The sequence below is a fragment of the Arachis stenosperma genome, chromosome 4 (genome assembly GCF_014773155.1).
Source record: "Arachis stenosperma cultivar V10309 chromosome 4, arast.V10309.gnm1.PFL2, whole genome shotgun sequence".
NCBI classification, from domain to species: domain Eukaryota; kingdom Viridiplantae; phylum Streptophyta; class Magnoliopsida; order Fabales; family Fabaceae; genus Arachis; species Arachis stenosperma.
Window position 1 is genome coordinate 98846112 of NC_080380.1, and position 14242 is coordinate 98860353.

At 37.4% G+C, this 14242-nt stretch overlaps 1 protein-coding gene across 3 annotated transcripts; it reads right to left on the reverse strand.

Moving 5' to 3' along the window:
- Positions 1 to 218: 218 nt before the first annotated feature.
- Positions 219 to 5123, reverse strand: LOC130976933 (U2 small nuclear ribonucleoprotein A'). 3 transcript variants are annotated; one of them, XM_057901888.1, is made up of 9 exons: positions 4983 to 5123; positions 4685 to 4786; positions 4567 to 4607; positions 4290 to 4419; positions 3994 to 4199; positions 3034 to 3207; positions 2067 to 2117; positions 1280 to 1453; positions 219 to 526 (listed from the first exon to the last, which is right to left on the reverse strand). In XM_057901888.1, the coding sequence occupies exons 2-9, from the start codon at positions 4764 to 4766 to the stop codon at positions 521 to 523; spliced, it is 864 nt and encodes a 287-aa protein (XP_057757871.1). In that variant the 5' UTR covers positions 4767 to 4786; positions 4983 to 5123; the 3' UTR covers positions 219 to 520. The 3 variants fall into 3 exon arrangements, with proteins under 3 accessions (XP_057757871.1, XP_057757872.1, XP_057757873.1); XM_057901889.1 differs by having other exon boundaries at positions 4976 to 5059; XM_057901890.1 differs by lacking the exon at positions 219 to 526 and adding an exon at positions 705 to 1117 and having other exon boundaries at positions 4685 to 5077.
- Between the last annotated feature and the right edge of the window lie 9119 nt (positions 5124 to 14242).

Here is a 14242-nt window from a genome sequence, read left to right on the forward strand (position 1 = left end):
ATCACGTCATCAAGAAAATTCATTCTCTCAAAACTATATTATCAAAACATTAATATCTTTTCAAAATCACAGAATAGCTTCATTTTCTTGGTGACAAATTTTCAAGTGCAATCTTGTTTCATTGAAAACATATTTTTCAAAATCAAACGAGCACAAAGTTTCAGGTCGCCTTTTTTCTTTTATATTTTGGTTGTGCTGGACATCTTAAGACCTGCAAATGATTGGCTATGGACGAGAGTATCATATTCATTGTGAAGAGTGAAGACAACTTTTCAATACATGAAAAACACTAAAGCATTGATACATCATGATCGGAAAAGAAACCTTAAGTACCAAACAATTCATGAGACTCAAAAAACGGTTTAAAATATTTGCCTATTTGGTCCTACACAAACTTTGGTACATGTCTGGAGGCTGGAGCTTCATCAAGTACACCTAGGAAAATCACCAAGATTTTTTACCCAAGAACTCAACATTGAAGAAATTCACGAGGCTATAGGAATACTACAAAATCCTTGCTCTACTCCTGAAAAAAAATGTAATGAAAATTGATGACAAGGCAAGAAACACAAACAACTGCAATATTCATCAACTCAAAGCAGTTCAAAGGAAATTAAACTTCTTTAGAAGTATTTTTTCTTAAAGAAAATATAGAAAACCACCTTTTAGTTGGCCAATCTTAGCCAACTTAAGGATTTAGGTTTATAATTTAAGATATAGGGTTAAGAGTTTATAATTTAAGGTCTAGAATTTCAGACAGATAATTTAGTAAAAAAAATTGGCGGATATTGGTCGAGAAAAGTTGGTTCCTTAGCATTACTCAAACTTCAAATTATTCATAGTGGAATGGATGCACCGTATATCATTGCATGCTCTCTATTTTCAATGCCTAATATGATGGTTAGAAACATGAACAGATCTAGTACAAGATGAGATTATGAGAACAAAAGAAGATACACTATTTATGGATATAAAACAATTAGGCAACTGCAACAGTAATAAGAACTACATGCACTCATTCTTCTTAGAGTTGAGATATTTTATATCCATAACCTTTTGCAAACCATTGAATGCATACTTCTAAGCCTCCACTCATTTATTCCTTTCGTGATTAAAACTGGAATGAAAGAAGTAAACTACAGTTGTGACAAACAAATAACAAAATAATATTGTAAATTGAGTTTTTGAACTAATTATTTAGTTACTAGAACCAAATAAAACTGCTAGGTACTACATACAGAAGATATATGTTCGACAGGAGCATAATATGGTATAATACCTGTTCCATCGGAGAAGTATCAGTATCCTTCTGCTCTTTCGTATCATCAGATTCACCGTCAGCTTGATCTTTGCTTTCTTGAATCGTCTCCTCATGCTTTTCATGAGCATTATCCAACATCATATTGTCATTCAAACCTTCAAAATCAGCTGGAAGCTGACCAGACTTCAGTGCCTGTCACCATTTCACCAAATCAAATGTGTTGCATTAGCATCAATTTTTAACCATAGATAAGAAATTGAAGTTAGATGAAAAGAAATCCTCAACGAAGATAACAGCCAAAGGAAATATCATAACAAGGCTTCCCATAATTGTGTGCTCTGCAGGTTTAGGGGAACTATCAATTTTGATTACTCTTGCAGCAAGAATCTAAAATAGTTTTCCTTCATTTTCTAGACAGATTCTACTTCACCTAAACACATATACTCAAGTTTAGGGGAGCTATTGAGTTTACCTTGGTAGCAAGAACTAAATAGTTTTTCTTCTTTTTACGAACAAGGATCCTGTCTAAACTTTTAAGCCTAGCAAAATGGTTAAAATAACAGGTCATTTGAGATCTCATTTTATTATTAACTTTGAAAATCATGGTCTGATGTTCAAGACAATCTCAATGATTTTTTTGTTTTGTGATTAAAGAGAAAATTAGACAGCAGAGGAGGAATACAAAGGACAACAGATTCTCTTTATAAAAATGAGCAATCAGAAGAAAAGGTCATCTAAGAAGTAAACAGCAGAGCGCAAAAATCAAAATTGAACAAGTGAACATCAGATCTAGAAAAGCAAGGACCTTTTCAAGTCTTGCAACTTCTTCAAGGGTCTGTGAATTCACAATGGCAGCCTGCACACAGCAAAAATATGTTAAACCACAGATAACAGAGTTAACAACTTGTTGCACCAGATTCAAAGATAATTTGAAATTTATAGCTCATCAAGATAATCAATTACTATAATCTAAAAACAACAATGATTTCTTAATTCGGAGAATATCTCATATGCATGAAAGATGATTTATTAGACACTGATTAACTATTAAAGAACTTATGAAATGAATCAATGGTGGGCAAGAATGAGACCCTTGCACTAACTTAAAAGATAACGAATTGTGCTGTACAAAGTTACTTTCCAAGGTCCTGTAATATATTTAGTTGGGAACATCACTTGCATATCCGTGGCATTTTCATGCAAGAAACTCAGAAGGGCCAACTGGACCAAAGCTATGTGCTTTTATGATTTTGAATTACTAAGGTTCTATGCATGTGACAAAATAAAACTAAAGCAGAACAGATTAACAAGTTTCATCCACCCAAAATACTAATATTATACAGCACAAATCAAGAAGCAAAACTGCAGCAGTCTAAGCTCAAGATTTTTTTCTGCAGTCTGCAAACGGTACTGAATAGTAGTAATACCCCAATGCTATTGGCAAATATCATCACAAATTCAAGAGAGAAAAAAAAATAAAAGAAACTCATTTGAGTCATGTAAGGTGACTTCTTCTATATGGAACAAATCTATATGGGATTCAAGGTTGTCACTGTGTGTCTCCCTCCACTTTGAAGCAGCTGGCTATAGATAGTTGTTAAGCTATGGGTGAAAAGAAGTAGCTAACCATCTCATCTACAAATTTTCAGTCAAGTAGCTTCAAATGCATTAATTATAAATCTGAATCAAACATGTAAGTGCATGTCACATGATCACACCTATTAGCAATAAGGCTCACAAAAGCTACGTTCACTTCTCTTTATAGTTTATACCTTAATAGCAATGATTTGCTCTGGTGTGGGAGCAACCACTTTGGGCGTCTGTTGTTCTTCAGCAACTTCTGGAACATTTGGAGTTTCAGGAGGTGAAATTCTTTTTGGCGGTGCCTTTTGAACTTCATCTATAGCTTCCTTTGAATCAAACAAGCGCTTCGCCTCCAATCTTTCCTATTAATTTCAAAGAACAATCCTTAGTCCTATAATTAATGAGGGAAGTGGAGTTGGTAATAAGAAATAGACCCAACAATATATTGTTAATTTCCTTAACAAAGCTGAGAAGAATGAAAAGTGGAGAAGGGCTAAATATTTTACTCATATATTTCTCAGACACACTCTGAATAATAACAACATAAACATACAAGCCATATAAATAGTTAGGGAATTTCTTGGTGAGGAGTAGAATTAGGTGAAGAGTTAAGTTTTTTACTAAATTTAGAACATTGCACATGACAAATTTTTTTTGGTGGATTTTTTCTCTACTAAAAGAAATAATCTTCACTGTTCACCAAAACTTCACTCTTCACCATAGCATTACCCAAATAGTTATACACACAGATAAGATGATGATATCTAAGATAATCCTATAACAGGTAATACAAGATAAACCTTATGAATTATGAATAGATATCCTAAAACAGATTATATAAACCATATCAACATACATCATCATCATCCAATAGACATTGCAATTTATGGCAATGTCCAGTTTAATTTTCAAGTCACTTAGCCAAAGAATGCTTAACCAGAGTAAAAACTATAGCTGCCTAATAAAAAATTTATACACAGTAAAGCTAACAAATGGAATCAACGTGTTCAAGGTTTACTTCTGGTTTTCTAGCTAAAACCGTTATTTATTAATTGAAAGTAGGCATTATCAAAATATCATAACTGTCATATTCCAAAGAAAAATCTAGGGACCAAACTATCAAATGCGACAAAAAAGATAACCTATACCTTGTTTTTCACTTTCTTGAAATCTAAAACCCTTAGGGACTTCAGCTTGTGAATAACATAAAGCCTGTAATTCTGCTTCTTCGTAATGTTGTTGTCTAGCAAGCTAAGGTACTGGAGCCTCGGTAGGGACGCAAGGGGATCGATTTCGACTAGGTTGACAATCCTGTTGTTCGTGAGAACTAGCGTATGCAACTTTGGCAAGAATTCTGCATTGTAAAAAATCACAAGGCAAGTAAGTTACATGCTGTATAACCAAGTGCAACATTGATATGAACAAGGCAAAGCTAAAACTATACCTCCAATGTTAGGGTTAATTCTGGTAATTCTATTATTATTTATGAGCATAGTTCCCAACCGGTTAAGATAGGGTAAATTTTCTAGCTTCACAATCTCATTGTCAGATAAATCAATGGTGTCAAATTGATCCTGCAAGAAACACAAATTTACCAACACCAAGGGGAACAAAAACCAATGCTAAATTTGGAACGAAAAATAGGAAAAGTGCAACCTAATATATTACTTGAAGGCATAAAAAATAAAAACTTCAAAGCAAAAGACCGAAATTTTGTGCACCTCAGTAGCGCCCAAGTTTTCGATTACAGGGATCTTGTTGCCTGGAAACAAAAAAGAGAAGCAATATAGTTAATTAAAGAGAGGAAAAGAGTGAGAAATGGAGAAATATATAATATACCTCGAAGGTCTAACTCGCGTTCTTTGACGGCATTGAAGAAATGAGGGCTTTTCCAGATCAAATCAGCGGTGAGCCTCACCATATCTGTCTTCTTCTTCTTTTCTGAGTGTAAGAAAGGGTTTAGCTGTTTAAGTTAGGGTTTAGATGCAGCGAGAACAAAAATAATGAGTTGAGATATATGGGAAACGTTGAAAGCGAGAAAAAGAAGAAAACGAATTGAAAGACTGGGTGGTGTTTAGGGTATCGAGAAAGAGAAGGAGAGGATGCGAAGAAGGTGCTTTGGGTCGGCACCGGTCACCTCTGCGGCTGTAGCTTCCCAGTAAGGCGGCACGCACGACTCAAGGACTCGAGTGATATTGAAGTGCTGGCTGTGTAGCAACCTGGAAAAAATAATGGCACAGAATTATTTATTGTTTCGAAGAATTTGGTTACACAAAAGTTATTCAAGTAAACACAAGCTAATAACACAGTCATTTTAATAATAAAAGATATAAAAATAAAAAATATAAATTAAAAACAGAATAAAATTTGTATTTCTTCTAATTTTTTCTTTTATTTTTTCTATATTACTTCTTTAATCTTTTTCTTTTTTATAAAATTTGTAGGGAAAAAAACATAAAAAGAAAAAATATAAAAAAAATAGAAGACTAAGAGATATAAGAAAAGAAGTTATAGAAGAATAAGAAGAAGGAAAAAATGAGAAGATACAAAATATTAGAAATTCAATTGAGAGTTTACAAGTAAAAAAAAAAAAAGAAATATACATACTTAAAAGTATTTTGTTACATGTTCGTCTGCTCGGGTATTTGTTGAGTTGGGTCAGACTGGTATGGGAGTAGATGTCGATGGGAGTCGGGACCTGAGCCCGAATTTGGGTGATGGAGTCGGGATGTGACGTCGATTATCTGTATTATCTGTTTTAGGCCGGAAGTAGAGGATATATTGTATTATCTCTTCTGTGACTAGGATCTATTTGCCTCTAAGCTGCACTGCATCGAGGGTCGTCCGATAATAGTTGGAATAAAATTCTCGGACCCATGATGAGTTTACTTCCACCAGCTCCCTGACGTTAGGATTTTTGTTAGTAAAGGATTTATAAAAATATTCGCGTTGTAGATATAGCTTCTAAACTAACAGAAATCCCTTCGTACAAATGTTTTGGTGGTGACAAGTAACAAACCCCTTTAAAATTGATAACCGAGTATTTAAACCTCGGGTCGTCTTCTCAAGGAATTGCAGGGAGGTATGCTCTTATTATTGGTTATGAGTTTGTAAATTGGGGTCTTGGAGTTTGGGCAATGGGCACAAGCATATTTAAATGACAAGTAAAATAAATTAACAATAATAAAATCTCTTGGCAAGGTATAAGAACTGGAAGTCCTATCCTAGTTATCCTTATCAATTGTGATGAGAATTGGATTTTTCTCCCACTTTGTTAACCTCTAACTATGAAGGTAAGTTAAGTGGATGAATTAATTCGAATCCTCAAGTCTCAGTCTTTCCTTGGGAAAAGTTAGAGTTATTGGATCTCGAATCAATTCTTGAAGAATTCCAATTTCCAATCAACAATGAGTTTGATAACTCAAGAGTCACCAATTAATCAACCAAAGCCAAAAAGAAAAATATCTAAATTAAATTAAAAGCATTCATGTAAATAAAGCAATCAAACTACGTTTAAACATAAATTCAAATTCAACATAAAAGAGTTCATAAATTAAATTGGGAAAATAAGTAAAGGAAATATTAAACCTGGAATTCAGAGAAAAATTGTAAGTTGGAATAATAATAAATCCTAAATCCTTTAAGAGGAATCCTAATCCTAATCCTAAGAGAGAGGAGAGAACCTCTCTCTCTAAAAACTACATCTAAAATAATAAAAAGTGAATTATGAGAGCATGTTTATGAATGGATGCATTCCCCCACTTTATAGCCTCTAATCTGTGTTCTCTGGGTAGAAAACTGGGTTACAAACAGCCCAGAAATCACTTCCAGCGCTTTCTGGTCCGTACAGGTCGCGGAAAAGTGACGCGGCCGCATGGCTCACGCGGCCGCGCGGGTTGCGTTCCTGCCAGGTCACGCGTCCGCGTGACTCACGTGTTCGCGTGCTTAGCATCGGGGAAGCTATGGCAAATTATATATTAAATCGAAGCCCCGGACGTTAGCTTTTCAACGCAACTAGATCCGTGTCGTTTGGACCTCTATAGCTAAAGTTATAGCCGTTTGAGTGCGAAGAGGTCAGGCTGGACAGCTTAGCAGTTTCTCCAACTTCTTGTATTCCTTCCACTTTTGCATGCTTCCTTTCCATCCTCTGAGCCATTCCTACCCTGTAATGTCTTAAAACAATTAACACACATATCAAGGCATCTAATGGTAATAAGAGAGGATTAATAATAAGCAAATATAAAATCAAAGAAGCATGTTTTCAATCAAAACACATAATTAGGAAGGCAAATGTAAAACATGCGAATAGTATGAATAAGTGGGTAAAGAGTTGATAAAATCCACTCAATTAAGCACAAGATAAACCATAAAATATGGGTTTATCAACCTTCCCACACTTAAACAATAGCATGTCCTCATGCTAAGCTTAAGAGAACTATAAAGATGAAGAGGAATGGTAGAATGTATGAAATGCAACCTATAAATGCAACTACATGCTAAGATGTTTCTACCTACTTGGTTAAAAGTAAATAAGTTCTCCAAGACAAAAATAATTCAAATTCCACCAATTCAAATCATATAAAAGAAAGACAAGTAAACTTGTAAGAAGGTAGCTCATGAAAGCAGGGAACATAGAATTAAGCACTGAACCCTCACTGGTAGTGTATATCACTCTAATCTTTCAAGTGTATAGGGTTAATCACTCTACTCTTCTCTAATCATGCTTTCTAAACCTTGTTCTTCATCTATCCAATCAACAAATATTTAATGTACCAATGCAAACATCAGGAGGTCTTTTCCAAGGTTGTAATGGGGCTAAGGTAAAGGTAAGGGTATATATAAGGCTAAGTGAGCTAGTGAAGTGAATCCTTGATTAGTCCAAGATCTCACCTAACATACATACTTTGTAAAGCAAAGCTTCTTTACCTATTCTCCCATATTTTTCCCACTTTTGATGTTACATGCTCATGTATTAGTTTTAATTTTGTCCCATGTGCATTGCTTTATTTTGCATTTGGAGAATTCTTTTGTATCCCCTTTATTCAAATACTGAATAATTATTATTTTTTTAATGCACATGGTAATTCAATTATTTTGATTTCACATGAGCATGCTTCCCAAAATTTTTATTTTGAATTATTTCATTCTTTTCAACTTCCTACCCTTTGTTTTTATCATCCATGTTCCCAATAGGTTTCCCACACTTAAACAATTACACAATTTCTATCTTAAGCTAACCAAGGATTCAACTTGGAATTTTAAATTTGTTTTTCTGCTTAAGGCTAGTGTTGTGGTTTATAGAATAGGAGGGGATTAAAAGGCTCAAGGGGGCTAACAAGGATGGCATAAAAGGTAGGCTTTATTTGGGATAGTGAGTTAAAATCAAACAAGGCCTCAATCATATGCAAGCATGTAAATATATTAAATATTGGACATATAGAATGGAACAAAGCAAAGATTACAATTATAGATAAGAAAACACACAAGAATAAAAATTTATGGTTAAATAATGTAACCATATAAATAAGCTCAAAATCTCACAGGTTGTGTGTTCTTTGGCTCAAAAACCATGTTCCAAATACAACTTCAAAACAAGTTTAACACAAAATTTTTTTTTCAATTTAAATTAGTGAAATACTATAAAAATTTCTTGAAAAAGAAAATATTACTTCAACCAAGTAGTAACTAAATGCACAAAATCAAATAAATATGCAAATGCAACAATGAACTAACAAATAAAATAAAACATTGGTGTTGAGATAGGAAATAACTAACCCCTGGAGATCGATATCGACCTCCCCACACTTAAAGAATGCACCGTCCTCAGTGCTTGCTGAGATGTGCAGGTGGACGGGTGGTTCCAACTGATGCTTTTCTTCAAGGATTGTGCAGATGGACTTGTTTGTCTCCCCTTTTAGAAGTTCCTCCCTTTTCCCGTCTTCGGTGACCAGCCTGAAAGAAGAGAAAAAGACGAACAGTAACCCAAAGATAAAGATAAGAACATAAATAAAATATGGGTGTTAATGCCAAATAATAGAGGTCTCAATTACATGGTAGCTACAACATGCAAGTGAGGAAACAATAGAAGCACATGGCATACTAGCGGTGCAAAATGTTGCAACAATTAGGGAGAGTGTGGGTACTGAAAGACAGTATAAGCTCATGTCAATGCAAAAAGGAATACAAATATCATAAAAGAATAGCATTAATTTAAATAATATTGCCCAACAGTGTAAACAAGTCACTAAACACCAGATAATACCAGAAAAGTTGTAATAGTTGAATAAGAAAATTTAACACCAATGAAAATAATGTAATGAATGAAGGTATGGAATTGAGTAAAAGAAAATGAAAGATAAGAAGAATGAGAAGGGAAAGAAGGGAAGAAGAAGTAAATAAAAGAGGAGGAAGATAGAATAAGAAAAGATAGAAAAAATTAGGATTAGAAAAGAAAAGATAAGAAAATTGGCACTGATCTGGATAGGTTGTGCGATGCTGGCGACGCGGTCGCGTGGGTGACGCGGCCGCGTGGGGCGCAATAAGTTCAGGCGACGCGGACGCGTGGGGCACGCGAACGCGTGGGGCACGCGAACGCGTGGCCTGATTTGTGCGATTGGCGCGAGTGCAGCCTCGCGTTTGCACAACTCTCTATTCGAAACTCTTTTTGCCAATTTTTAGGGTGACGCGGTCGCGTGGTTAACGCGATCGCGTGGGTGGCCAAGATTGGAGGATGACGCGGACGCGTGGGGCACGCGTTCGCGTGGTAAGGCTTGTGCGTCTAGCACCAGTCCAGCCTTACTCCAGCACAACTTTTGGCCATGCACCCCTTATACGTCGATTACCAGGTCACGCGGCCGCGTGGGTGACGCGGACGCGTGGGAGGCGTGGTTCCCATGTGACGTGGACGCGTCAGCGACGCGGTCGCGTGGGTCAAATTGTGCCAAAGGCACGCCTCCAGCCACGCTTTCGCGTGACTCTCTGTTCAATTCTTTTCTTCCTAACGCATTAGTGACGCGGATGCGTTAGCGACGCTGCCGCGTCGCATGCGTGCTTTCCTTTTTTTTTTGCAATATGCAGATGCAAATGCAGTGCTTAATGTGAATGCTATGCATGATTCCAGGTTCAATAAAATAAAATATATCTCAAAAACAAACAAAACTAAATAAAATTAAAATTGCAAAATGAACGATCATACCATGGTGGGTTGTCTCCCACCTAGCACTTTTAGTTATAGTCCTTAAGTTGGACATTTGATGAGCTTCTTGCTAGGGTGGCTTGTGCTTGTATTGATCCAGGAATCCCCACCAATGTTTGTACTTCAAATAGCCTCCGGGATCTGGTGTGCGAAATTGTGATCACTACTTTTCACAACTCAAATAATCCCTAGTAATGGCTCCAAAAACTTGGTGCTCAATACCATGGCATAAACACAACTTTGCACAACTAACCAGCAAGTGCACTGGGTCGTCCAAGTAATAAACCTTACGCGAGTAAGGGTCGATCTCACGGAGATTGTTGGTATGAAGCAAGCTATGGTCACCTTGTAAATCTTAGTCAGGCAGACTCAAATGGGTATAGATGATATATGAATAAAACATAAAGATAAAGATAGAGATACTTATGTATTTCATTGGTAGGAATTTCAGATAAGCGTATGAAGATGCTTGGTCCCTTCCGTCTCTCTGCTTTCCTACTGTCTTCATCCAATCCTTCTTACTCCTTTCCATGGCAAGCTTATGCAAGGGTTTCACCGTTGTCAGTGGCTACCTCCCATCCTCTCAGTGGAAATGTTCAACGCACCCTGTCACGGCACGGCTATCCATCTGTCGATTCTCGATCAGGCCGGAATAGAATCCAGTGATTCTTTTGCGTCTGTCACTAACGCCCCGCCATCAGGAGTTTGAAGCACGTCACAGTCATTCAATCATTGAATCCTACTCAGAATACCACAGACATGGTTAGACCTTCCGGATTCTCTTGAATGCCGCCATCAGTTCTTGCCTATACCACGAAGACTCTAATCTCACGGAATGGCTGGCTCGTTTTTCAGGCGAGCGCTCGGTTGTCAGGCGATCAACCATGCATCGTGTATCAGGAATCCAAGAGATATTCACCCAATCTAAGGTAGAACGGAGGTGGTTGTCAGTCACACGTTCATAGGTGAGAATGATGATGAGTGTCACGGATCATCACATTCATCAAGTTGAAGAACAAGTGATATCTTGGAACAAGAACAAGCGGAATTGAATAGAAGAACAATAGTAATTGCATTAATACTCGAGGTACAGCAGAGCTCCACACCTTAATCTATGGTGTGTAGAAACTCCACCGTTGAAAATACATAAGAACAAGGTCTAGGCATGGCCGTGAGACCAGCCTCCCAAAGAGGGTTCAATCATAAAAACATGATCAAAAAGCTTCAAATACAATAGTAAAAGGTCCTATATATAGAGAACTAGTAGCCTAGGGTGTACAGAGATAAGTAAATGACATAAAAATCCACTTCTGGGCCTACTTGGTGTGTGCTTGGGCTGAGCAATGAAGCATTTTTCGTGTAGAGACTCTTCTTGGAGTTAAACGCCAGCTTTTATGCCAGTTTGGGCGTTTAACTCCCATTTTGGTGCCAGTTCCGGCGTTTAACGCTGGGAATTCTGAGGGTGACTTTGAACGCCGGTTTGGGCCATCAAATCTTGGACAAAGTATGGACTATCATATATTGCTGAAAAGCCCAGGATGTCTACTTTCCAACTCCGTTGAGAGCGCGCCAATTGGGCTTCTGTAGCTCCAGAAAATCCACTTCGAGTGCAGGGAGGTCAGAATCCAACAGCATCTGCAGTCCTTTTCAGTCTCTGAATCAGATTTTTGCTCAGGTCCCTCAATTTCAGCCAGAAAATACCTGAAATCACAGAAAAACACACAAACTCATAGTAAAGTCCAGAAAAGTGAGTTTAACTAAAAACTAATAAAAATATACTAAAAACTCAACTCAAACTACTAAAAACATACTAAAAACAATGCCAAAAAGCGTACAAATTATCCGCTCATCACAACACCAAACTTAAATTGTTGCTTGTCCTCAAGCAACTGAAAATCAAATAAGATAAAAAGAAGAGAATATGCAATGAACTCCAAAAACATCTATGAAGATCAGTATTAATTAGATGAGCGGGGCTTTTAGCTTTTTGCCTCTGAACAGTTTTGGCATCTCACTTTATCCTTTGAAATTCAGAATGATTGGCTTCTTTAGGAACTCAGAATCCAGATAGTGTCATTGATTCTCCTAGTTAAGTATGATGATTCTTGAACACAGCTTCTTTATGAGTCTTGGTCGTGGCCCAAAGCACTCTGTCTTCCAGTATTACCACCGGATACATACATGCCACAGACACATAATTGGATGAACCTTTTCAGATTGTGACTCAGCTTTGCTAGAGTCCCTAATTAGAGGTGTCCAGGGTTCTTAAGCACACTCTTTTTGCCTTGGATCACAACTTTATTTCTTTCTTTTTCTTTCTTTTTCGTTTTTTTTTTGTATTCACTGCTTTTTCTTGCTTCAAGAACCATTTTTATGATTTTTCAGATCCTCAGTAACATGTCTCCTTTTTCATCATTCTTTCAAGAGCCAACATTCATGAACCACAAATTCAAAAGACATATGCACTGTTTAAGCATACATTCAGAAAACAAAAGTGTTGCCACCACATCAAAATAATTAATCTGTTATAAAATTCAAAATTCATGCAATTCTTCTCCTTTTCAATTAAGAACATTGTTAATTTAAGAAAAGTGATGGATTCATAGGACATTCATAACTTTAAGACATAGACACTAAGACACTAATGATCATAAGACACAAACATGGACAAACATAAAGCATAAATTTTCGAAAAACAAGAAAATAAAGAACAAGGAGATTAAAGAACGGGTCCACCTTAGTGATGGCGGCTTGTTCTTCCTCTTGAAGGTCTTATGGAGTGCTTGAGCTCCTCAATGTCTCTTCCTTGTCTTTGTTGCTCCTCTCTCATGATTCTTTGATCTTCTCTAATTTCATGGAGGAGAATGGAGTGTTCTTGGTGCTCCATCCTTAGTTGTCCCATGTTGGAACTCAATTCTCCTAGGGAGGTGTTCAGTTGCTCCCAATAATCTTGTGGAGGAAAGTGCATCCCTTGAGGCATCTCAGGGATCTCATGATGAGAGGGGTCTCTTGTTTGCTCCATCCTCTTCTTAGTAATGGGCTTGTCCTCATCAATGAGGATGTCTCCCTCTATGTCAACTCCAACTGAATAACAGAGGTGACAAATGAGGTGAGGAAAGGCTAACCTTGCCAAGGTAGAGGACTTGTCCGCCACCTTATAAAGTTCTTGGGCTATAACCTCATGAACTTCCACTTCTTCTCCAATCATGATGCTATGGATCATGATGGCTCGGTCTAGAGTAACTTCGGACCGGTTGCTAGTGGGAATGATTGAGCGTTGGATAAACTCCAACCATCCTCTAGCCACGGGCTTGAGGTCATGCCTTCTCAATTGAACCGGCTTCCCTCTTGAATCTCTCTTCCATTGGGCGCCCTCTTCACAAATGTCAGTGAGGACTTAGTCCAACCTTTGATCAAAGTTGACCCTTCTTGTGTAAGGATGTTCATCTCCTTGCATCATGGGCAAGTTGAATGCCAACCTTACATTTTCTGGACTAAAATCCAAGTATTTCCCCCAAACCATAGTAAGCTAATTCTTTGGGTTCGGGTTCACACTTTGATCATGGCTCTTGGTGATCCATGCATTGGCATAGAACTCTTGAACCATTAAGATTCCGACTTGTTGAATGGGGTTGGTGAGAACTTCCCAACCTCTTCTTCGAATCTCATGTCGAATCTCCGGATATTCACTCTTTTTGAGTGAAAAAGGGACCTCGGGGATCACCTTCTTCAAGGCCACAACTTCATAGAAGTGGTCTTGATGCACCCTTGAGATGAATCTCTCCATCTCCCATGACTCGGAGGTGGAAGCTTTTGCCTTCCCTTTCCTCTTTCTAGAGATTTCTCCGGCCTTGGATGCCATAAATGGTTATGGAAAAACAAAAAGCAATGCTTTTACCACACCAAACTTAAAAGGTTTGCTCGTCCTCGAGCAAAAGAAGAAAGAAGAGAGTAGAAGAAGAAGAAATGAGGAAGAAGGGAATGGCTTTGTGTTCGGCCAAAGAGGGGGAGAAGTGGTGTTTAGGTTGTGTGAAAATGAAGCGGTGAAGAAGGGTTTATATAGGAGAGGGGGGCTCATGGTTCGGTCATGTATGGGTGGGTTTGGGAGGGAAAGTGGTTTGAATTTGAAGGGTGAGGTAGGTGGGGTTTTATGAAGGATGGATGTGAGTGGTGAAGAGAAAGATGGGATTTGATAGGTGAAG